This window comes from Lampetra fluviatilis, chromosome 4, assembly GCF_964198595.1.
Source record: "Lampetra fluviatilis chromosome 4, kcLamFluv1.1, whole genome shotgun sequence".
In the NCBI taxonomy this organism is placed as follows: domain Eukaryota; kingdom Metazoa; phylum Chordata; class Hyperoartia; order Petromyzontiformes; family Petromyzontidae; genus Lampetra; species Lampetra fluviatilis.
The window spans coordinates 11,175,324-11,201,593 of record NC_136278.1 but is presented as its reverse complement, the minus strand read 5'-3'; the positions used below and the strand labels follow the sequence as shown (position 1 = coordinate 11,201,593).

General features: G+C 48.2%; 1 protein-coding gene across 1 annotated transcript in view; it reads left to right on the top strand.

Annotated features, from left to right (window-relative positions):
* Positions 1-19,618, top strand: part of LOC144931563 (uncharacterized) — a 131,289-nt gene extending 111,671 nt beyond the window's left edge. Inside the window, exons 5-10 of the mRNA XM_078855537.1 lie at positions 6,609-6,859; positions 7,723-7,948; positions 10,455-10,507; positions 12,755-12,852; positions 13,921-14,137; positions 14,890-19,618. Coding sequence (XP_078711663.1) covers positions 6,609-6,859; positions 7,723-7,948; positions 10,455-10,507; positions 12,755-12,852; positions 13,921-14,137; positions 14,890-16,875 — 2,831 coding nt within the window. The 3' untranslated portion in view covers positions 16,876-19,618. The remainder of the gene's footprint in view (positions 1-6,608; positions 6,860-7,722; positions 7,949-10,454; positions 10,508-12,754; positions 12,853-13,920; positions 14,138-14,889) is intronic.
* The last annotated feature ends 6,652 nt before the right edge of the window (positions 19,619-26,270 follow it).

Below are 26,270 nucleotides of genomic sequence, written 5' to 3'. Positions count from 1 at the left end.
TGAGAGGGGGGCGGGCAGGCGGGCGGGCGGGCGAGCCGAGCGGCGGGCTCTTGCGGAAGTTTCAATAAACAGCCGTCGGCACCCTCGCAGGCGTGCGGCGGTGCACGCAAAAGCGCCGCTTCCTAGAATGTTTGCCGCTTATCAAAGCATGCGAGCCGTTTGAATTTGGGTGAAGACGGCGCACGCGCGCGGAGTGAAGGAGTGGAGCGAGCGTGGTGTGGAGGGCAGCCCAGTCGCGGCGGAGTGGCGCTGAGGGAGGCTCGCGGCGATGCCGTCCGTAGACGAGCCGTGAGGTTCACACCGTAGGACTGATGAGTGTGTTTTTTTTTTGAGTTGAGGAAGTTGGACTGGCTGTGGATCGGAGGTTTGGCGAGGTTCCCGCCGCCGACATGCATCGCGAAGTGCGAGCGCTGCTTCACGGCAGGATTAGTTTTTGATCGTCGGAAATAGATAAAGTGGCGAGCGTAGAGGCAGCCGCCCAGCGGTGGTTAAACGGAGGAGGGTGAAATGAAATACGAACCAACTGCAAAACGTGAAGTCGGGATTTTCGTAAATACTGCCGAGTAGAAACGTGCCCTCCCACGACATCATCTCGCCGCTGCAGGTCAGTGGCCACAATCAGAATCGCTGCGTTTGCAAAACTTGCAGGTGCTTTTTAAAATTGTATTTACTACTGTGTGCGTCGTCGATAAAAAAATTTGGCTGAGTAATGAAAAAATACCCGCTTGCGTGCGCACACGGTTTGTCGTTGGTCATGACCTGGCTGGGTGTTGCTGTGGCAGAGCACCTGACTTGCAACAGGTTTGTGAGATCAAATCCCAGTTTTAATATTGACTCATGTCATAATTTCTGTGGCATTGATCAAATGAGCACCATCATTGTGCGTAAGTCAATAGAGATTTTGGTCTCTAATGTAAAGGGCTGCCGATTGACATGAGCAGAGAAAACTAAAAATGTCCCCCCATATATCATGAAATGAACAAACGTGCACAAAATTAAAAGTAATAAAGGCTCCTGTGTAGTCTAGCAGCAAGCAGTGAGTGTGACCACCACTGAACCTGTTTCTCTGGATCCGAAGGTTCGATTCCCATAATCTGCACTGAGAAATTTAACAAAAGGATGCCAATGTTACCAGAAGGTCATCGATTTGCACGGTTAATGCCATAGCCCCAAAAGTCTAGAATTTTTTAAAATTACCGTCTGAGAAAACAATTCTCATTTGAGGAAATAGTTTTCCTGTAAGCAAGTTTTTAGTGTGATTGCGTATGCAGCTCATTTTGTAAACGAATTGGTTTTCAAATCGTGAAATAGCGTACTGATGAAGATTTGAATTGGAATGCAAATAGTGAAAAGTGATGTTAGATGCAGAAAGGGCATAACGTTTTAGTTTTGGGAAAGTGATCGCATTTAAGATCTGTTTTGTACGTCACTGTGGTTCAGAGCAGTCGGCTCATGAATCAGAAGTTCAAATCCAGGGGTCAGCTCAGTCTATCGTCCTTCTGTGATCAATCACGTGCACAGCACTTCAATTTAAAGTCAACAGTGGCGGTGGCATGGGCAAACTGGCCCCCGTCATGAGAATGTGGAATTTCCACCATTGGCTCAGAGCCTTGTAAGGAAATGAGTGAGTGCCAAATCAATTACGTTTGGGTTTTTGCCTTTGCTGCTGTTTAAGTTAAAATTAACTCCATTTGCTTTGTAGTTTTAGAAAACAACTTCCATATGTTCTAGTGTTGTCTCACAGTGTAAGTAAACATTCATCTGCTATCCTGATGCATCCTTAACATCCTCATTAGGATTGGAGGAAAACGTTGAAATTCCTCGTTGGATTAGTTGTGGGTGGAACTCGTTTTGGACACATGAGCATAGAGTATTTGCTCGGGTGCAAAGTGGATGTTAGTTAAACATTCTCATCCTTATTTCATTTCAATAATGTAATCTCCAGAAAAAAGATTTTTTGGTTCGATCTCGTTATTATGAATATGTCTCAACCCTCCACCACCCGACACGGCCAATCAGTAAAAAATGTGTCACGTTAACAAAACTCCAATTAGTTACTTCTTGAGCCCACCGTTAATTAGAGAATCCATCTAAATTGAGAAAAATGCAAATAATTTTAACCGCTCTGATAGCTACAGAATTAGCACAGCATGGAAGCATATTATTAAGTAATACACAATACAAATTACAATTCCTTATAGAGGGATCACATACTAATTAACTGATTACTAATCTATTATATAATTACAATACCCCCCCACCTCCACCTCTGATCTCGAAACCTGATGGGGTTCAACAACGATGACGTCATCCTGCACTATTTAAGACCGGAAGCAGGTGGATGGCTTCGCTATTCTGGAAAATCTCCCGAAGATGGTGGATATAATTACCAGCGAAACGTCGTACTCAAATTCGAATGTTGTGAATTCACTCTTCAAACACACCGGTGGGCTGAAGAAGTTACTAATTGGCGTTTTGTTAACGTGACACATTTTTTACTCATTGGCCGTGTCGGGTCGTGGAGGGTTGCTACACATTTATAAATAACGCGATCTAACCCCAAAACCGTTATTATGAATAATACTGGTTGCGAAATCCTACGTGTTAAATGTAATCTCCGTTAACGTTGGCTTTTGTGCCCCGCGCGTCTGATTATCCGGCAATAACGCGCCCACAAATTCAAGCCTCTGCACCCAGAAAGTGTCGGGGGGTGCCGGGGAAGGCGTTGGCATGCTTTTTTGTGTCGTTCACAAAGTGCGGCGTGGGGGGGGGAGGCGGGGGACACCTCTCCACCCACTCCTTTCAACAGTGTCGTGGCACGCTTTAGGAGGTGAAAATGAAATGCCACTCAAAAAGTGTCTTGCGGAGAAAAGAGGTGATTGGCCTTGAGAGAGAGAGACATCGTTCTCTACCAGACTGGAAACGTCGTCAGCCGTAATGCTGTTGCTGGTCCCGATGGTTTACGGCGATTACGCGCGGAACCAAATTGCGCTGACCGGCTCACTTAGGGAATATTCTGTGTCAGGCTGTCCACCGCGCACGATGTAATAGACAGGTTAGATAGAGCAGCTGACTGACCATCTGAATGCTGTGAGTTAAATCCCAGTCGGGGTTCACTCAGCAAATGGTAACCCCAGTGGTAAATAAAACAGTGCCACTTTGTGTGATGTGTCAGCAGAGGTTGTCCTGTTAATAAATGGGTCCCTGCGATAGGAATTTAGAATATCCATCATGGACTCCGAACCTCCAACAGAGGTGTTCGATTGAGTAAAAGGATACACTTTGACGTTTTGATTCACAACTACTGGTAAACACCGGGTTTTGACGGGCAGCTGTTGGTTTTCTGTAAACGCTTGTCGTTCATGGTGGGGGTCTTGAAATGCGATGCTTTGGTCCATCACAGCTGTCATGGAGAGGATTGGGGAGGATGTTGAGACAATGGCGTGGTCTGCATTCGCTTTCCTGGTATTTGATGCCTGTCGCTTACAGTTAAATTTCGAAATGGGAACTCACGTTAATAAATAAGACAAAGCACCTCAATGTTGGGACATGTTCTGGGCAGTGCTCTTGCCTAAAGCTACGATGGTGTCACAGTCCACCTTAAGTGAAATTTACAGTCAAGGTGCTGGGGGGAAAAAAAAATTGCACGCAATGAGGTTTATTATTTACTTGAATATTATGTGAATCTAAAAAGGCTAAAAGAAATGTACTTTATTTTAAACAAAAATATTTAATACTAAACTTTTACGATTTCCAGGAGCATCATGATCTCTCTTTTCCATAATTTTCGCCACACTCATGGCCACAACTGATTTTGAGCCAGTGGTGGAAATTCTACATTCCTATGGCAGGGACCAAGCAGTCCTTTCGATGGATGATCATGGTCAGTCTCCCACAAAGTGGTACTCATGTTACCCACCACACAGATGATGAGCTCAGTTGACCCTGGAGTAGGATTTGAACTTTCAACCTTTCATTCGTGAGTCGAGAGCTTAGAATAAAATGAAAATCTTCGCAACATTATTTCATTCGCAAATAACACCGACATTTATTACTCTTATTATTGTTATACAGGGAAGTGTTTTGTTTTTCTTCATAGCAAAGCATTATCCCTTAAAAGATTCCGGTCTGTGATTAAGAGCGATTTCGATTTCCTGGAGCAGAGAGCGGCTGCGTTTCACTCGGTTCCGTATTCGGTCATCAGTTACGAGGAAATGTGCCGGCTTACCGAGCGCGTTTCCACTGGGCCCCCCCGCGCAGCCTTGTCAGCACTATTTGTCTTTCTCACTTCATGTAATATTTGCGATTATGAGAAAAGCCCCATTTGCAACGCGGGTAGCTTTAGGTTACTAAGTGCACGTCTAGCAATTAGAGTTCCGATGTCATGCGCCCGCAGACGTTATAATTTGTAACGTTTCGTTAGTCTTAGACTAAATGCCAGCCCTGTGATACTGTGGCAAAACCTCCTGAACGTGCGATTGAAAGGTTGTAAATTATGATCCTGGTCAGGGGTCAACTCGGCAAATCATCATCCTTCTGGGGTATATAAATTCAGTAGCACTTAATTATAAATCAACAGTACTTGCCCAATGGAAGAAATGGCCCCCTGCCATAGAAATGTGGAGTGTCTATCGTTGCCTTAGGGTCACCAACATGACGAGCACGGTCCTATGTTTTGCTTTATGAGACCCTGACCGATTTTTTTGTTATTTTATAGGGAACATATTCCAAGCATTATAATATCGAAGTGATAATTAAAATGTATAAAGTAAATATCAGTCATCTGGAGGTGTGTTTAATTAAATGAGAAATAACTTAATGTGCAGCCCATATTCACTGAAATCTAATCAAGAACAAACAAATAAGAAAATTATTAACTGGTTTTAGTGATTCATCTTTAGGATGGCTCTGCATTGGAATGCGTGGCCCACTTCCTGTTTATGACGACGGCATTGAGCAACATTGGAACAATGGAAACATATTCTACACGCATATATCCAAACGTGATTGTTAGCATGTGTCGTTTAAAATGTGAAACGTAACTTGTTCAAATGGCCAGTTAAATTTACCCGCGTTTTCTTGTGTGGCAAAAATGCTCATACCAACAACAAAAAACCCCACCCGTATCTTAGACAAACTTACAAAGTGCTAGACCTACTTTATACACAGGAATTTCATACCTTTTTAGTCTAATTCACGTTTCCATCTCAGTGTCAACTAATGTTTTTTTATTTACCAGGTAAGGCCCACTGAGCTATATAGCTCTTTTTCAGAAGCGACCTGCCCACAAATGATAGCTCAACGAAGTGGCTTATCGTGTGGAAATTTATAGCGGCCAAATACTCTAAACGCATGATTCTAAATGTGGAGGGAAAAACCGGAGGACCTGGAGAAAAATCCACGTGACCACGGGGTGAATAAGCAAACTCCAAATTTTCAGGCGTCTGGGTCGGGATCAAACACGCGACCTCCTGTATACCAAGCGAGGTAGTTAACATCTTGCCATCGTAGCACCCCGGTCTGATCCCCACCAACCCTACCTTCATGCCGTTGCACAATGGGGACACTTTGTCGCCACACCAGCTTTCGCAAGACTAGTAACAGCTGTTAAGAGAAACTGCCTCGAAGTGTGGCTCATAAACAGCTGCCTTGCGTTTATCAGCAAGGGATGACGACCCTCAACGGGACCTCATCCCACGTCGGCGAAGGGGGCTGATGCCAACGATATTTCTCCCCATCCCGTGTGCACACAGTGCAGTTCGCAGCCATAACGTGCCTACGTACAGCCGTATCTCAGGACCACGCTCGATGAGCGATTGACATCACGTAGTGGGTGACAGTGCGCAGGGCGAGGAATAGTACGACAGGATTATTATGAATGTCATTATGAATAGTAAATGTAATTGGTAGGGGATATGCACGATGTGGCGTAAAGAAAGTGATGTAATCATAATTTAAAGCCCTTTTTGACTGCTGGATGAGTGCCTCAACCCTGTGCTGTGTCGGTCATGGGGTTTGCCCATACTTTACCGCTCTGGTTCGGAGAAATTTTACTCGCCACTGATGTTAGGTGTGCCCCGAGAATCAAGCTCGGGTCAATGGGATCACAGCACATTGTGCTCACCACTGCTGTGCAGAGTGGAAACGTTTTTCACGTGGCGACACGTCTGCGGCAGAGCGGTGAAAGTAAAACAGGTGTACGTTAACTGTTGGAGGATCAGGTTCAGGGCAGATAGATCAAGGGGGGAGGTAGACACGAGTACAGACAGATGGCAGGTTCCAGACTCTCAGGGGGGGGGGGCAGCAGAAGAGAAGAAGCGACTTCCTGTTGAGTGAAAAGGTTTCCTGAGGAAATCGAGTAAAGAATGCGGGGAAAGGAGCAAATCGAGATGGAATGGGAGACGTGCTGGATCTTTAAGACAAGAAGGGCCGATCTTCTTGCCACTGTTTTTGAACCACTGACAGGATCTGAGGGTGAGGGGAGAGATGGTGATGTTCACGGGGTTACAGGTGAACATTCTGGTGGCAGCGTCCAGGATCATTTGGCCGTGTGGTGTTAATTGCCGCCGGCGTGTTCTTGTTGTCACCTCGACCGTGCTCCGAAACAGAGCCCGGGCTGACGCTGGGGCGCACGCGAAGGAGAGGGATTCGCAGCACGCTGCCGTGCATCAAAGCCGTCACCACCTCATCCTCCTCTTCGTCCTCCTCCTCGTCTTCCTCCTCCGTCGGCTCCACCTCCAGCACCACTGCTGCCGCCATAATTTCCGCCCAGTCCGAGGGCCGGACTGAGGCGACCTCTCGGGGAGAGGGCTCACTGGAGAACAAGGCCACGTCAGCTGCCATGGAGCCTCTGGTTAAGGTGAGGCGTCTTCTCCCGCGGCGAAGGCCCCCCTCGTGTTTTACAGCTGCGGTTAAACGTGTTGCGTTACTGCATTTCGGCCACACATCAGAATTGGAATCTTTGTTTAGACTGGTGGAGGAATCCGATTAGCTATGAAGCTCTTTTCCACAGATGTCCAGTTATGGGCGGGTCTAACTGGGGTGCTTGTAACACCAAGCACAGCAGCCTGCTGCAACCACCAGAAATCATCCGTCCCTTCCGTCAGCTCATTAGCAACAATGCGGCCACGCAAAGTTCCACCATGATTCTCATGCTTTAGCCAGTGTTGTGAGTCTATAGATAGAGTAGAATTATTTTTTGTGGCCTGGTGGATCAGTGGAAGGGAAGCTAACTGCTGCTATACCTGCATCTGGGCAATGGGCCAGCATTACGCAGATATTCAGATTTAACGCCACACCAAGACTTGTGCCTTATACACACCACCAGTTAAAAATAACTATGTTTGGCCGTTTTGTAATTTTAGACACCACGGTGGCAAGATTAACTTCCTCAGCTGGTATACAGGAGGTCATGGGTTCGATCCCGACTTTGATTCCTGTATATTTGGAGTTTACATGTTCTCCCCGTGGGCGTGTGGAGTTTTCTCCGGGTCCTTCGATTTTCCCTGCACATTTAGAAACATGCGTTTAAAAGTATTTGGCCGCTATAAATGTCCATGTGATACGCCACTTTGTTGAGCTATCATTTGTGGCCAGGTCGATTCTGAAAAAGAGCTACATAGCTCAGTGGGCCTTACCTGGTAAAAGAAAAAAAGTACCTTTTATCTTTAACCTCCACTCAGCCTTTTAACTTTTTTTCATCCTGTAATCAAACAAACACAGGACCCCCAGTCGAATGCAGCCGCCGCTAACGCCAAGCCCACGGCCGTGGCCAAGGCCTCGCCAGTGGACGGGGTGGTGGCGGCGGCGCGGCACAGAGACGGCGCGGCGGAGAGCGGCGCGGGACAGGACGGCGACAGCGAGAAGGCATTCCTGGACGCCATCTACAAGTTCATGCGCGAGCGCGGAACGCCCATCGAACGCCTGCCGCACCTGGGCTTCAAGCAGAGTAGGTGGCGCTCGTGGTGGTGGTGGCGTGCATGGTGGCGGCGCGCATGGTGGTGGTGGTGGTGGCGGTGGTGGTGGTGGCGGCGGTGGTGGCACGCATGGTGGCGGCGGTGGCGGCGGCGGTGGTGGCGCAGCGCGTGCAACGCATCGCTGGGATGCTGTGCGCGTTTGCCCATTTGGTGTCGACACTCGGGCGTTCGAGGACCTCGCGTGCGATTGTTGCCGAGGAGAGGAACCGTCGAGGCATGGAGGCGGCATCGGCGTCGCGAGTTGATTTTGGTCCAGCGATCGTCAGCGAAAGACAAGAGTGCTCCGGAACGAGAGAGGGGAATCGCAATCAGAATCTTTGTTTAGACTGGAGGAGGAATCTGATGAGCTATGAAGACCTTTTTCACAGATGTCCAGTAGGGGTGGGTCCACAATGCGTGTTCCTGAACAAGTGCCAATGGCCAAGAGGCCATGTAATGAAACGTTTAACAAAATATAAGAGAAGCCTACCCTAGAACGATGAAATATCGTCAAACGTATATGTTAACAATTTTTTTAGATAATGTATACGTTTATGCAGTAAATATTGAATAAACTTTTGGCTTTCAAAGCAAATAACTATTTATTTATTTATTTATTCTGCCCGTATTTGGGTAAGCAACTTGGAAGTTTGGAAAACAACACGGTTGAAAAATATGTAGACCTAAATGAGGATGCGGGGGTTGTGATGAGCTCCGGATGGAAGAGGAGGAGGCGGAGGAAGGGAGGGGGGCAGTGTTACCGAGATGGACATTTTCGTAGCGTCCTCTGGAAAAGCCCGAGCCAAATGGTCAAAATATTACAATGGCAGACCTTGGAGGGTTGGGTGTCAGCTTTTCAACTAATGTGGGATTTAGTACAAGACAGTGATTCTGAGGCACGAAGAGCAATGGGCACGGTGACCTCTCTTGACCTTTGCATTAATATAAACAAGACGGCCTTTAGTGGCCCACATCCACGCATCAGACCATTGTTTCAACAATGCCGTCCTCTGGAACACATTATTTCAATGTTAATGTGTAGACTTTAATCGACTGACCCTGCGTACATATTCGACGCCAGATTTTTGTGTCGAGATGTCTACTTGGCTGGATATCGACCCACTGCAACTTGACCTGTATCCCCTATTTTAATAGCAAAGCAGCTGTGCATGCCCGTGTGCGTGGCTGCATTTGTTGACGCAGCCTTAAAGTCTGGGCTAATGATATGTTATTTTTGTACACGACAGGATGCCTCCGTAAACATTCTTATGCCCATACGTTATTTACTTGGTGACATTGGTTTTTAATGAGGCGCATCTTGAGGACACGCTGCTGGAATAATTGTTTTCCTCTTTATGAAGTCAACTTAGGGGAGCGCGCAAACACGTGCGCACGATAAGACCGCTACGAAAACGTGCGTCTAAAATTGTCGCACTTCGGGCGTGCGCAATGAGCGAGTGCAATGAGCGAGCGCGATGAGCGAGCGCGATGAGCGTCGGCTCGAGTAACTGGCCGCGCAGTGATGAGCTGCGCAGTGACGAGTCCGCTCGTACGCCAGATTTTTACTGCGGAAAAATTCTTGCAAGTCTTACAATTGTCGCGCGGTTTACGTACGCGTTTTGAGGTCTGTGTCTGGGTTCTATCATTGTGTTTTGCTGTTATTTATATAGAGTTTGTTTTTTAGAATTGGATTCGTGCCGGTTTTTCAAAGTTCTTCGTGAGGAGTTTATGAATGCCACTACATATTTTTTGCAAGCGTGAGTCGTATGTCCGCTCATATTTGTTTTATGTGGTGGCTAATAGATTTGTACTTTAGTTCAATAGCGGTACGTTAGTTAGCTGGTATATTGTTACTGCTTTAAAAAAAAATTTAAATGCATACATTTTTTTGTATTAAATGATGCTGGCGCTCTGTCACTACAATTCTTTATTGGTCCAATTTAAGGATTATCTATCATCTGCCTGAGTCATGCATGCTGTGTTTACAGTGCTTGGCTCTAGTTCATGTGGATGTGAATTCACTCCGCTTTCAGGTGTCAACTCAACCCATCACCTAATTGTGGTTGATAAAACGAGGACCTCTTTGCGCGGAGGCCAGTAGTGGGTTGCCTTATCGATGGACTGGATCGTGCCACACTAATGTGTAACCTTCCCGACTGCTTCAAGGCTGCCAGTGGATATGAGCACCACCAACCAATCTGTTTTGTTATTGTTCTCAAACACAGACGGATGAAATCCAATTATTGCTATCACTGTTCCCTGGACTTTCTTGAGTGTTGAGTAGTTGATTGTTGCCCCTCGTGTTCCACGCTACGGTCGACTCCGTGCTCCTAGTCGGGTTTTTGTTTGTCTCCGCTGGATTAAACAAACGATTGTAAAGTTTCACCCAAATCGTGTAATTTTAACACTGACCTGAATTAAACTTAACGCTGTAAAATGTGTAGCTTTGTACAGTGGTCGGTAAACGTGTGGTAACATACGTCTGTTTTTTTGTTCCAGTTAACCTTTGGATTATGTTCAAGACAACACAACAGCTTGGAGGATATGATTCTGTAAGTCAACATTCCATTGTCAGATCATAGATTTATTCTTGTAATGTTCACAATCGAGTATTACTGGTGCATTCAAAACCACCCAGCCATATCCCACAGAAAATTCACCAAGCCAAAGGATAATAGTCATGTGTCCAGCCCTTTGTCGATGGACTGCCGGACGAAGGCCTTCTCACACCGTTGTTTGACCATACTTCACCGCACTGGCCTGTGTGGGATTGATGAAAGACGGCTGCCCAGAACTGGTTCAGGTATCGCTCACCACTGACGTAATTGGGTTCATAGCTGAATTTAAATTGTTTACCCGGGAAAGGTTGAATCAATCTAGATACGTTTATTTGGTCAGGCCCTCCCTTGGGATGTTAGATGATGAGTGATTTGTTTATTTTCTTCATGCATGTAGGAAGAAATCAGAATAACACATTCGCATATCCCTATATATATACACATGTAAACAAAGTGACACATTTTTGTAAGCTACTGAATGCATTTAAAGAAATGTGTGTTTTATATTCTTCTGTTTAAAGTAGTAGGCATATACACAGTCTGCTTTGGACTGCCATATAATATTCCCGATTTATTATGAATGATGATACATTTCCCGTAGAAATGAGTCATTCAAACGGATCGACAAAAGTTGAATAGGCCCCAGTCGCAATCTAAAATACTTTTCATCATCAAAACCGCTTTATAACCGCGAAAACAAATTGCGTACACAGCACCTTGCCTGAAACGTTCACTTTTTAAAATATATATTTGCCCCTCAAGCAAAAGATTGCAATTAATACAAAGACTGTAGGTCAGAAATAATGCAATATGCAATGCACCTGCCCAGGGGCCCTCTTTCAGACCAATGTTTCTCTGCAGAATTTGCTAAAGGTAGGGCACCAATTCACCGGCTCCCGTCAGCTCTGTGTGCTCGATGCTGCGTGCCTACCGATTCATTTGTGTCGTCTGATTTTCCGCTTTGTTCGTGGTGACAGCTGTAAACGGTTTTTATTCTACATTTTTAAAGCAAGTTAAAAAAAGCCAATTTTTTCACAAGTTTGTTTACTCATGAAAGCCTCACCTAGTCTCAAGGCTTGTTTTCAGAAGGGTCCTGCGTGGGGTGTTTGGTATCCTTATGTAAAGGTCATGCAGGTCACAATGAAGTCATGCGGTGTCACGCTCAGGACACCCAAGAGAAATAATGATGTTCAACTTCTTCTGCTCCGTACGTAGCCAATCGTGCTAATCGGAGGTGCGGGGGAAGGACAACAAACTAAACACAAAAATCAGCTCAAAATAAATACATTTTCTATCTAGATTTATGTGCATAACTCCAGTGGCTTCTTAATAATATCAGAAAGAACAGTGTCCCAGATGGCCGCAGAAGCGCATCTGAAACCTCGCGATGCACTGACCGTCTCTGTTCGATGGGGCGCCAAAAGCCGCTGCGAGGACGACGGGAGTTCACTTGATGGTTTTGCTCCATGACGAGATCAGCAATTAAAGATAACGGTGGGAATGAAAGATGAGACTGGGGATTGGAGGAAACCCAAACAAGAGATTGGCTCTTGAAGGTGGGGAGTGAGCGGATGGATACACGGGGTGTGGGTCGAGAGCTCAGGGCTCCGGGAGAAGAGGAGTCGCTGGAGGAGGAGCGGGCCTCCAACGGCAGTGGTGTGCGCTACTGGGAGTGTTCCTGGACCCGTGGGGACTCCCTTTCACTTCGTTGTTGGGTATTTTATTACGAGGAAGGATTCCAGAATGCCCATAGACATCCCATGCACGCACGAGTATCTAACTCTCCTAACACTCAAACTCTGCACAGAGAGGTGCGTAGTCTATTTGCTGTACTCCCTGGTATAGGTGCCACCATTGCCCCACAGTAGGTGTTCCAAGTATCAAGCTTTTTCCGTGTCTGTGCAATCCACCAACATCCAAATTATTAGATCAGAGGAGGGAGAGTATCGCCGCAAGGGGACGATTCTCTCGGATCGGTCCAAGTCAAAGTGGTGCGGTGCTCATCTCCATCGGCAGCCCTGAGCAATCGGTGTACATTCCACATCCCTACGTACGCGCAGGACAGTCGCCTCCCTTAGCAGCAGGGTGCCCTGTCGCAAACGCGGTGCCCAATTGCTGTCAACCCCCGGCGCGGTGGTTCGAAAGTCGCGAGCCTCCCCGTTAAGAGTCGGGTTGCTGCGCCGTGGCCCCATGGAGGGTTTGCCGTATGACGAGCTCCCGGTCCGCCCCATTGTGCCGCAGGTGACCACCCAACGGCTGTGGAAGGTGGTCTACGACGAGCTGGGGGGCGACTCGGGGAGCACCAGCGCCGCCACCTGCACCCGCCGCCACTACGAGAGGTGCGTTGCTGCCGTGGCCGATGCGGACGAACGCTCGAATGAAATAGGGGGCTCTGCACTCCTGCCCCCCGCGGCCCGCACGAATATACGTTTCGGTCCCGATCACCGAGTCGCCGTTTAAAAGCCTCGATGCCGATCGCTCCGTGTAAATGGTCGCAATCAGGGTGGCTAATAGTCAATTAAGTGGTTTCCTGCTCTCACGAGCCTGGCCCCGTGCTTATCTTCTTGTTTACAGCCCTAAGCCAATGGTGGACAGTCTACTTTGCTATAGCCGGAGCCAGGCTTAGTTAAAACAACCACTTTGACTTCCCACAAAGCGGTACTCTTTTTTATTGATCCGAGATAAATGATGGGTTGTCGATCCCCGACCGGAATTTGAACATGCGGTCTAACCATTGCACCAGATAATCTCGCGTTTAACTGAAAACCCAATTAATTAGAAAAAATGCAGCGGAGTCGAGCTTTTTAAATCCTTTATATTAAGTTCGCTTGCTTGCTTGCTTGCGTGCTTGCTTGCTTGCGTGCTTGCTTGCTTACGACCGTGCAAATCTTTCGGTCGTTTTTTAACCCACTTCCCGTGATCCAATCGAGCTGACATTTTGCACACAGACTCGTTGTGCGAGACAATGTTCGTGAAAAAAAATTCCCAAAATTTTACACTTTTTAGGTAAAAAAAAATTATTTTACATATATTCAAATAGAACTCATTCATGGCTTTGGCTGAACGTCACAGTGTAAGAGCCCAGAGCGTGACACCTCCACAGGCCGTGGCGGAGTAGCGCAGTTGGTAGCGCCCTCGCTTCCCATGCCAAAGGTCGCGGGATCGATCCGCTCGTCCTCCACAGGCGAATATATTTTTAAATCTTTTATATTAAGTTCGCTGCCACGCATATAAAGGATTTATAGTGAAAAACTTTGTTTTTACGGGTTATACTTATTTTACATTCCCTTCTGGTTTTCACCGTCATCGTGCCCCCCCCCCCTCCCCCCATGCCGACCCTCCCCCACCGCCACCCTCTACACCTCCGCGCGACGCTCTGTCCGCTCCCTACCCTCCCTGCCCCGCAGGCTGATCCTGCCGTACGAGCGCTACGTGCGGGGGGAGGAGGACCGGCCGCCGCCTCCGCCGCGGCCCCGCAAGCGGCACGGCACGGGCAAGGAGGGCGACGCCGCCGACGGCAGCGCGGCGCTCAGGTCGGGGGGGGACGACGACGACGGCGGCAAGGGGGGCTATGGCCAAGAAAAGAGATGCAAAAAGGACTCTGCCCAAGGCAACGGCAAGAAGGTGACCGCCCTCGCCGCAGCCGGGCTCCCGTGCGGGAGACGGCAGATGTGAACATAGCCGCATTCTCACTTTACGCGTGTAAACTGCGCGGGGAAAAAAAAACGAGTCCACGAAACCAATATTTATTGACTTTCCGAACCAATTTTATCGAGCGATAAATTTGCTCAAGCAAGTATTCTCCGCTCGTGACCTGGATGGAATCTCATCACACGTCAGGCTTGTTACAGGAATTTTGCCGTATTATCAGATGTTATTGGCAAGAATACGCCATATTAAATTCCCGCCAAACGCTAAAATGTTCCCAAACCTATCACGCGTTGCCATGGAGCATCATGTGCCAAAGCAAATACTAACCATACTCCATTCTGCGCCATGCCTAGACGAGCCATCGTGGGTTACAAGGGCCCCAAGCGTTTTTTTTCCACTGTAGAAGCTGAACCGTGCCACTGACATCGCGCGCAGACGTGCGAGGTCAGAACGCACGTAGACAACGATGCAGTGACGTCGTGCCCTCGCAGTGCACCCAGTTAGTTTTGAAAGTTTTTGCATCCTGCGAGATTTGTGTGGCTTTAAATTTGTATAAAGTCACACATTTAATAAATATAGCTAGTAACAAAAAATATGAATTGACACATCAAGTGGAAGTTGAATATCAGGCCACGTTCATTCAAATGTGCGTACAAAAACATACACTGTGATCATGCTGCGATGCTGATACCGTACTTCTCCCTTCTGTTCGGCCTCTCAAGCAGCTGTTGTCCAGCAAAGGGCGACTCAAGCCTGAGGATCCACAGAAGCCCGAGCTCATGGCCACCGCCAAGAACGGGAACCTGAAGCTGAGGACCGTGCTGTCGGTCATCCCCACCACGCAGGCGCCTCCTTCCCAGCTCCAGAAGAACGCGCCCATCGCCATCGAGCTCAAGCCGCTCCTGGACCCCGAGCTGGGCCACATCACGCTCATCAACTGCCAGCTCAAAGACTCGATGCCGGCTCAGCAGAAGAGCTACCTGGACTACATGAGCAAGCAGATGTCGGAGCCCGCCTACCGCCACTTCCTCGAGCTCTCCAAGGCCAACAACGGGGTATCCCGCCCGGCCAGCGCGGACGAGGCGCGATCGTCCACGGTCCGCGTGCCGCTGGCCCTGATGGGCACCCGCCACGACGGGGTGTTTTTGCTCAACCGCCCCCCCGCCGGACTCGGCGCGGCGGCGGAAGGCAGAGCCGTTTCGAACGCCGACGAGAATCCGCTGGACCTGAGCGTCAAGAAGACGGATGCGACGAGGGTGATGGCGGTGGCCGCGGTGGTGGCGGTGGTCGGGGGGGGTTCCCCAGCGGTGCCCGTGTGTCTCAAGAAAACGCCCGACGTCAGCCCCGCCCGTTGCCAGGGTTCGGAAACCCAACGTGCTCGGGAAAAACAGGGGTGCTCGGGATCTCCACCGTCGCCTCTGGAACACAAAGCGGAGGCCGTGCAGCCTTTGTGCCCCTCTCTTGAGACCCCGAGCACATCAAAAGAAGGGGGTGCGACGGCGAGACGATGTTCCATGCCTACGGGGTTCCCAGCCAGGCTGGCAAACTTTCACACCGTCAACGGGCTCTTGAAGCCGTCACAGTGGATGGAGACACCGAGGCGCCACTCGGCGCACGCCACGAGCGTGATGGCTTTGGACCTGAGCTCATCCATGAGAGGAGATGAGCAGCGGCCGGTGTGCCTGCCAATTGATCTCTCGCATAACCCAGGTTCACATGAAGCCAATGATGGAAAAAACAGTTTTGGCTCGTCTCTGTTGGCTCTGGATCGTAACGGGTCATGTGCTGCTGGTGCTAGTGGCCAGCAGGCAACCAGGGCACGAGAGCATAGTCGGGCTGTGGGAGATGCCGTCGTTACGTCTCTCTCGCCGCCGGTGAGCCACCACAACTTTCGCTACGGCTCGCCGAGCCCTGCACCGCAGCACATGCAGAACCATTATTCCAGCCCAGTGCAGCAGAAGTGCTGGGAGATCACAAGATGTACAACCACATCCTTGTTCCAGCAGCAGCAGCAACAGCAGCAGCAACAGCAGCAGCTTCATGTGAAACCTGAAAAATCTGGGGAAGGACAAATTGGCAATAGCACGGTCGCTCCTGCAAACAGGGTGAACAAGGTGATACCGTACACCAAGGTGGAAGCCCGCAAGGAGCGGCACGAGGACGACGGGAAGCCCGCGGCCTCGTATCCCGCGAGGACAGCGGAGGGCGAGCCGCCGCACAAGCAGCCGACGCGACGCCCGCCGTCCCCGCCGGCGCCGGCGCCGCCGCTCGTGAGCCACGGCCACGAGGAACCGGCGTCGTGCCGTGCGCCCGAGCCTCGGGCCTTCTCCGTGACGGCCGGGGGCCAGCCGTTCCTGTCTCCGCCTCCGCTCTACCTGGCGCACCCGGAAGGGCTGAGCGCTCGCGTGCACGCCGATCAGGGCGCGCAGTCGCGGCTGCTGCTGCACGCTCACCAGCAGCACCAGCAGCAGCAGCAACACCAGCACCAGCAGCAGCAACAACGGCAGCAGCAGCAGGCCGCGCACTCGGTGTTTGGAGCGGGCCTGCAGGGCTACTCGTACGGAGCTCTGCCACGCATGTCCTTCTTGCCCGTGGAGGCTTACGGTGGAAGTGGCGGCGGGGGAGGGCAGGCGGCCGTTTATCCCTACCTCCCCGAAAGCATCTGCGCCGCGATGGGACTGAGAGCGACACACCCCAGGACCAACATTTGAGCGCACGCGGTGGGGGGGATGTGGGTGGGGGGGGGTGTCCGCCCTGGCACATGCACGCCGGTACAAATTGTGCACTAAGTTATTTAGATCCTTGAACGTATGTATGTATGTAGAACTTCTTTCGCGCACCGTACTTAGCCGGTCGTGCGAAGTACGGTTTTGCAGCGGCTTTTTTTTTATTGCCGTTGTTTTTCTTGTAATATAATAAGTACGCTACTAATATGTAACATCTCCCAAAATGGGGGGGGGAAATGTTGCGTATTTTTTTTTACGGTAAAAGATCTAATCACTGTAATTACAGTCACGCAAATTCTGTAATTCTAACTGGAATCATGAAATGTTTCATTTGTTTATTTTCTTCTGGTGTGGCCTGTCTGGTGAGCGAAAAGCGACAACGTTCACCGAAGACTTGACATCGTGCGCCGTGTCTCAGTCGCGCACGGGCAGTCATATCGCCAGGTTTCACAATACTGTACAGTTATCATGAGAACAAAACTGCTAATTATAAGATGCTGGGATTTTTTTTAATCAAATAATTTGCATATGGTTTTGGCTTTTTACCATTATTAATGTGATAATGACAACAACCTGTTTGAATACATGTATATTTAGTTTATTTTAGGCAGTGTTTGTGTGTACTTTGTACTGAACGATTAGTCGTGCGCGCAGATATAATAATGGTACACCGATAAACGGACTTTTTAACGTAAAATCAATCTTCATCCACTTTCAAGAAAAGGAAAATAAAAACCAATTCTTGGAAGTGGACGTGTGTAAAAAAAAAAAATTGCAACCTCGTTATTTGCATTCTCACATTCAAGTGCCTACACTGTAAAACTTGCCAAGGGTGTGAAGTCCTTCAAATGAGGGCGTCCGAAACCTTGTAAAGCCGTCTTTTGTGTAAAGTTCCACGCTTTGGGCCTAGCTCATCGATTGCTGCGCCCGCTTCCATGGCCCGGCAATTGCGACGCCAACTGTCAGTGGCCGTGGAGGTCGCAGAGTCTTTGTTAGGGGTCCCCCCCCCCCCCCACCCCCGAGTACGGCGGTTCTTATACCTCGTCGTCGCCCACACTAACCCCCACGCGTTGTAATATACTGTAAATGAGACCGTCAGAGCAGGGATTTTTCTGAATGCGTGAACACTATAGCTCCCCCCCTCCTGATTCCCCCACTACAGCTCCCTTGCACAGTTGCGCGCGTCGGCACAACAGCGCGGTGGTCACGCTGCCGTATTCCGATTGCGCGTGGACAACCACAGCTTTAAAGTGCGACGCACACGCGTACACGTCCGCGCCGTCCGCCTGCCGTTGGTAATTGCATTCGTATAATCACTCGTTTGGCCACCTCCTGGGGTTTGTGGCACGTATCGCTGGCTTAGCCACCAATGTTAAACACGTTATGGCTGTAACTGCCCAACGCAATAGGCTGGCGCATCAGCCTTTAACGTTTCCAGACTGCGTAATCCGTGGAGCCCACACAAAAATATCCAAGAATCGCACCTCGGTGTAAACGCAGGCGTTATAATCATGATAATTGAGCTGCGGGGCATAGAGCGTAGTAAGCACTCTTGTGTCCATATTGTGTTCAAAAAAGACTTCCGTGAAATGAAAAGTTATAACTCGTCTATCTGCGAATAGGGCATCATAAAACCCTGATGGAATATTTTATTTTCTCTCTATACAGTGTGCCGGCTACTATTGCCATTGATTAACTGGCCTTGTGTTAAGTGTATTTATTGACTTTCTTGAATAAATGTACCACTATTAAATATATCTGCCGCCAATCTTAGCTGTGTGGGTGCAAAACAGTGTTTTGGGATTAAAAAAAATACAACAAAATCGCATACAAATAATGATTTTACACATCATTGCATTTGCGTTATTTTGAAGCGTGAGGATTTAAGTTTTAGCTGGGAATGGTGTTTTCATAATCCTTAATTCTTCTACAATTGATTTGTTATTTGTATCTTTTACACACAGTATACTCTTCCTTAGGTCTGTGGTTTGCGTCTTAAAGTTGACCCGTAACATGAATTGTGGCCTGCAATGTGTGTATTCCTTCTCAGCATTGTTTAAATTCTTGAATTGTCAAAATAAATGCCAAAATAATTACTTGTATTTACAGGAAGCAAATGTTTACTGGTTTAACAAATACTGATAAAAACACGTGATTTCATGAACTTCTAATTTATAGCAGAACTTTAGCATAATTTTGTCTAGCTTTAGTTGAGAGTCGATATAAAACAATTATCCTTCAAAAATTCAAATACTTTATTGCTGTATTTATTTAAGGCTTGTTAAGCTTGACTTAATGAATGGTGTTTTTTAAGGTGGCTGTTTTAAGTCGGCAGACTTCTTGGTATGCATGCATTTAACCACAAATCATGATAAAGAATATGTTGATTCAAGCTTTGAAATAAAGGTACATAATTAAATTTCACGTGCATGCATACCAACGGGCCTTGCAGAGCAACATATATCTGCTTAATCGTAATGGTTTGTGCTTAACGAATTATTTATTTGTCTCATCAAGCCACTGTGAACATGCTCGGTTTTTTTATTATTATTTTCTACACAACTGTTATATAAACTTACGTAGTACATTGGACAAAACATGTTTTCCTTATATGATAAAACAGTATGGTTGGATTTCATCCAGGTTGAAGCCTATAACATGTATCTTATCAAGGGCTCTGTAATGTTGTCTCAATAAATAAGACAAATGGCCATCCCCGAGTACAGTATATGAATCAAGGCAAGTGTCGTTTTTTTGCAAGGGGGGACGTGCATAGGATGGTCGCCGAAAGACACACTGATGAGGATAACTTCGTGCCATTGAACACCACCAGCCCTGTGCTGGCCACCCAGAAAACTGGCAACAAGCTCGACACGCAAGCCATCGCCAATGAAAAGGCTCGCGGAGATTTTATTATTTAGATTTTACCAGTAAAGGCCCACTGAGCTCTTTCGCTTTTTTCCAGGAGCGACCTGGCCACAAATGATAGTCCAACGAAGTGGCTCATCGCGTCGACGTTTATAGCAGCCGAATACTCCAAACGCGTGATGTTCATTCTAAACGTCGAGGGAGAAACTGGAGGACCTGGAGAAAAATCCACGCGGCCACGGGGGAGAACATGCAAACTCAAAATATACAGCAGGCGTCAGGGTCGGTATTGAACCCACGAACCCTGCTGTATACCAGGCGAGGTAGTTAACATCTCGCCCAAGCGGCACCCCCCACGGAGAGAAGGCGAGGCACTTTGAGCTGTTAACAGCACTTCACTTGAAGGTGAGCGCTTCCAAGCAAACGCAACGCAACCCCATACAGAGAATGTGCTCCGTTGGTGCAGCTCGTGTTGAAACGAATTTCCCTTGGTGTTTAAAAAAAAATGTGGGGCAAGGCGACTGAATGTTTTGTGCTCCAGCATTTCGGGGTGTAATTAGCAGAGGCGGAATGCCCGATAGTAACATTTGTGACATGTTGGCGTGAAAGAGGCAGTGATTGTGGTCAAAAATATATAATTCAGCTGTAAAGTCCGTTAAGGACACGTAATTAAAAATGCTAAGCGTTGGCGGAAAATTGAGAACGTGTTTCCAAATGTGAGGAATGCAGGATAACCTTGAGGAGGCTCAGGGGAGGTTACTGTCTGAAAACCTTGAGATGGTCCCTCCCGGGTGTGGGAGGTATGATCCTGATCCTTCTTGACCTCGGAGCAAGGACCAGGCCTGGTGTGACCAATCCGGGTCGTGACCTTAAGCAGTCCTCAACGCCTTAAGGAAAAGGGGCCCAGGGCAATAAGAGAAGGATTCATATTCTTGGTTCTTTCGGTAACATCACGTAGAAGGGAAATAATAAAATAATACAAATTCTCACGACGTTTCGGCCAGAACGCAAGCAGCCGTCCTCAGGTGACTGGAGGACCTGGAGCTCTGTTATTCACCTGAGGATGGCTGCTTGCGTTGTGGCCGAAACGTGAGAATTTTTATTATGTTTTATTATTTCCCTTCTACGTGACTTTACCGAAAGAACCAAGAATATGAATCCCTGCAGTCACGAAAGCTTTAAATCGAAAAGAGAAAGGTTGGCCAGACCAGAGCGGATTTGCCGATGATAAGGACTTGGAAGAGGAGTCCACTCCAGGCTAAAAAGACGAAGGGTAGTAACTCCACCATGAGGAGGGAGAGTGTTTCTCGTCAGGGGGGTGAGAGATCCAATGAGGGATTTGTTTCGTGCGGACGTTCAGCGTGTGGCCTTGCGCAGGAGGTGGCAAGGGATAAAGGGCGGGACACCAAAACATCCCTCGATGTTGAGCAAGCCAGGGGTATGCTGAAAGCAGGCCGCCCGCTTGATCAGCTCACGCCGTACATGGTCAGACACGAGTCGGAGAGACTCGCAACCAGTTTTCGTGGTGCTAAATATTATGAAACAGCTTCAGCCCTGGGCTAACAGTATTCAATTGACGGTGTGTGATGACCTAAATCTGGCGTGTCGTGCACAACACCACCACCGGGTTAGACCCGAGTGAATTGGAATGCCAGGTGCGTGGCATCTTCTGTGGATACGCAACGAGCCCAGTGGCGGAGAAGGTTTAACGTGCTGCGGTCGGTGAAAAGCGTCACCCTTTTGAAGGGAGACTTTTTTGGAAAAAGGACCGAGGAGGCGCGAGAGGAACAAGAACACATTCCTCCTGCGGAGGGAGCTGGTAGGAACGTTGGGTTGCTCGGTCAATGGGGCCAGGGTCAACGGCGGCGTGGTGTATTCCGCAAATATGCCCGACTGTGAGGGCGGGCACAAGCCGGCGTGAGTAGGTTAAACGTTAAGAGTTTTATAAGGGGACCACGGGGTGACCAGCCCCTCCCCACCCAGCCCCTCCCCACCCTCCCCACTCCCACCCCACCCAGCCCCTCCCCACCCTCTCCTCCCCACCCAGCCCCTCCCTGCACGACGGACACAATAATCCCCTGTGGGCTGGTGTAACCAGGAGGTTCCTACCAGTATAATGAGCGCAAAGGGTGCTTCAGTTTCTGTCGACCAAGGCCCCTTCCGTCCGTTTTGAAAGAACTCCTTTCGGGGTAACCAGCGACCCTGGAAAACGAGTCGGTCATTCAGGGGTGGAGGCAGGCGGTAGGGTTCACACTGCAAGGGGCTCGCGAGATCGATCCTCCGCTCACAGCGCATGGAAATTTCTCCATGGTCCGTCAACTTTGCCCCCAAAGGGCTGGATTGCAAGCTTGCGCCACCAGATAAGCCTGGTCAAGTGAAACATTTTCTTGCGCTAAATCTTGGGATTATTTCAATGGCTCTGCCTCAGTTCACGCCGTCGATTCAGAGCTACTTTAGAGCAGAATTTGATTCAGGTGTGGATTGGGTTTGAGTGCTAAATGTGCCCTGATGTCAGCTATTCACTATTCATATTGGCCAAATAAATACGCTTTATATTAAAAGGCTCATTGAATTGCCATTAACATTATAAGGCTACGCTAATATATCTGAACAATTGTATAATACTATCATTAATGTTTTGACAAAGACACGATTCACCTACATCTCTTAACCTTAATTACGTGTAGGCAACCAAACTGTGGAAAGCAAATTAATGTATTGAGGTGGCTTTCATTTTTACAGGCAAATAAAACCCTCTGCTATATTGGATATAGGACACACATCCAACAACTCTTATCCAGATTAAAATATATCTGAACAGTGAGCTCAAATAGCGCACTATTTCGAATGTCAAACCAGTCAATTAGGCGAGTCTCCAATCCGGCAGGGGATTTGGCTACTTGTGTAATGACGACTGGACACACTTCTCTTGAGATGGCACTTCATTGAAGACGCGTTCACTTGACACCAGGCGGGGATCTCCACTGCAACAGCCCCAAGTCTCCCGCACATCTCCCTTTTATACCAAAACGAGGCCACACCCCCCTTCTCGATCATTCTCGCTGAGGTAAAAAATTAAAATGAATAAAAGTAAAATAAAATAAAAATCACGACGTTTCGGAGGCAATACTAAGAAAACAGTATCTGTTTTCTTAGTATTTCTTTCACTTGATAAGGCCATCGTGCTGTGACGGTTCCACCTGAAGACGGAAGCTTGTGTTGCCTCCGAAACGTCGTGATTTTTATTTAACTTTTATTAATTTTAATTTTTTTACCTACGTGACTTTACCGAAAAAACCTAAGAATATGAATCCTTGCAGTCACGAAAGCTTCAAATCTAGAACATTCTCGCTGACTCTGGACGCTCGCTCCACCGGCAGACTCCACCGTCCTCTTCTGTCACCTGACCACGCTCCCTTCTCGATCATTCCCGTAGCCACCAGTCCCTTCGCACCCACAACTGACTCCCTGTCCTTACCTCCCGTGGCCACCAGTCCACTCACACCGCATTCAGACCCCATTGTCATGACACTTGTGTGGAACGCATTTTGACCACGGAAAACACTACACACGCGCATTGGGAGCCGTCCATAAATTACGTCACGCGATTTTGACCCCCCCCCCGTCGTCACACGGCGTCACAAAAAGTCAGACCCCCCCTCAAATATGACGTCACAAAGCTCTGCCCCCCCCCCCCAATATATAAAACATACTTCAAATCGCTTTAAACTATTGTCATTGTAGTGCGTATTTAATGTGGCGCTGCACTCTGATGTTGTAGGAGAAAACATTTATTAAAAAGCCTATTTAATAAAGTAGAACGTGTTGTATATATTTATTTAAAGTTGCGCATTTTGACGTGACGTCACATTTCTCAACCCCCACCCCCCTCGTCACACATCGTCACAAATGCCTGACACCCCCCCCCCCCAGGTGCGTGACGTCATTTATGGGCGGCCCCTTGTAGCAGCGTGCGTGCGACAATGCGCGCTCTCGTGCGATGTTTCTAATTGCGTCGGTATGCACTGCAACTTTACATTGGCGGTAAAACAAAGGAAATAAACACGTTTCGAAAGTATATATTTGCCAATGTTGCCCAGACAACGATACATATCTGGGGGCTTTGGTAAGCCGTGGTATGTCTCATCGTGAAAACACGTGGTGTGTTCACACGCAGAGAACACATCACATGTTTTTGGATGAACGTCAATAACATTTGCCATGGAAAGCACTCAGTAAGCCTGTTGGCTCTTTTAAAACCGACACTTATTTGAATTCTAGATTTGAAGCTTTCGGGACTGCAAGGATTCATACTCTTAGATTTTTCGGTAAAGTCACAGAATAATGATTATTTATTTCTATTATTATTTCAATTATATTTTTATAATTTATTTTTTACCTACGCGACTTTACCGAAATACGTATTTGAATGCTTAGTATATCCACTGAGAAGCTGTGGAGGCGATTAATGTGATGTATAATGTCCATTAGTCGTTACATAAAAAACCCCCACAGTAACAGCAGGGAAACGCCCCGGGTATGTCAACACCAACGTATCCACAATTGGCAGCGGATCACAAATGTCCATTGAACGCCAATGACAAGACGTCCCAGGTGTGGCAGGCCTGGTTTAAAAATGAAGCTGGACGTGCAATGATGATATTGGACGAGGTGCACTTGTGGTGTTGTACTCAAATGTCGCACCTTCGATGAGCGTTGTTGGCTACGTACGGTGCGAAAGAAGTTCAACATCGTGTCAGTGGCTTGTTGTGTGTTGCTGAGCGCAGGCCCAAGTGGAAACACGACCAGCAATGTGTAACGGATAAGAGTTGACGCGTTCATTCAATTGGTATTTTTTTTTTAAATTGACTATGCTAGTGAATTATAATGTTGACTTAAAGCTTTCGTGACTGTAGGAATTTTCATATTGTACGTTTCGATCGCAACACAAGACGACCGCTTGTGTTGCGATCGAAACGTCGTAGTTTTTTTTGTTATTTTCTTTGAAACTATATGCGTGACTTTACCGAAAGAGCCAAGAATAACACATTCGTGCGGAGGGAGCTGGTATGAACGTTGGGTTGCTCGGTCAATGGCCAGGGTCAACGGCGGCGTGGTGTATTCCGCAAATATTCCCGACTGTGAGGGCGGGCACAAGCCGGCGTGAGTAGGTTAAACGTTGAGTTGTATAAGGGCACCACGGGGTGACCAGCCCCTCCCCACCCAGCCCCACCCTCCCCACCCAGCCCCTTCTCACCCTCCCCACCCAGCCCCACCCCTCCCATTATTGGATGCACGACGGACGGACGGACACAAGAATCCCCTGTGGGCTGGTGTAACCAGGAGGTTCCTACCAGTATAATTGTAATGCTGTTTTACGACTCTTCAACGTAAACTATTTAATCCTAACGCGCGTTATCCATTGGCAAGTATCGATAACAAGATGAACTTGTCACGCATAATTGTTTTTTCGGTCAGACTGGGTAAGTAAAATGTCCCTTATGTCCTGTATGTTGAAATTCTTTCACACCGTACGTAGCCAACCGCGCTAAATCGGATGTGCGGGGGTTAGGACAACAAACTACTACGACACAGTAGTTTGAAGAAACGAGTTTTCAATCTGGATGATTTAGAAGTGCATAGCTCTCCCGTGGCTTCCTGATATCGGAAGGAAGGAGCGTTCCAGACGGCCGCAGAAGCGCATCTGAAAGCGCCGCGCGATGCGCCGGTTGACCGCCGTCTTTGTTCGACGGCGAGCAGCCAAAATATAAATATGCTGCTGCTGCGAGGGATGACCACCGGAGCTCGCGTGACCGACGGTTCACGCTCCTTGACGAGGCCAGCGAGGTGATGATGTCGTGTGCTTCATATGTGGCAAGGAGCAACTTCGTGTGTACAACGAGCGCTGAGTAAATCGCAGTGGAGGAGGGGGTCGCGTGGTGCCATCCCTCTCCCACAGAGAAGTTCATTGGCACCATCAACGGGTTTAGCTCAACGAGCAAAACCCGGATTAAGAATAAACCAATGACTTGTCGAAGAACATTTACTTTGGATAAATCAGGTAAATACCCAGAGCCACACGAGTATACAAGACAAAGATTTCCCGTATAGCTTCTAACAGACTGTTGGGGCAAGTGCTGTTAGCAAGTTGCACCTATGAAGGCGGGCACGGCCAACACCACGCCCGGCCGCCTTTGTCTCCCCAGTGGCGTTGTTTAAATTCACAGCGCACCAGGCACTCATTTGAGGCCGAGCCGACGGAGGGGAGTCCCAGAACCGGCTCAGATAATCGTCACCGGTGGCGTTGGCCGTGAGCGGGAGTCGAACTCGGGTGACCCAGGTTCGTGGCGCAGCGTACTAACCGCTACACTACCGCTCCCCACACACACTCACTCTCACACTTTCAGACTCACACACACACACAATGTCGAGCACAGTGCCTTTAATGTAGCAATTTTCCGCTCGTTGCTCACTCTTGAAAAATGCGTCATGAACTTTATTCCCAGCGCAGT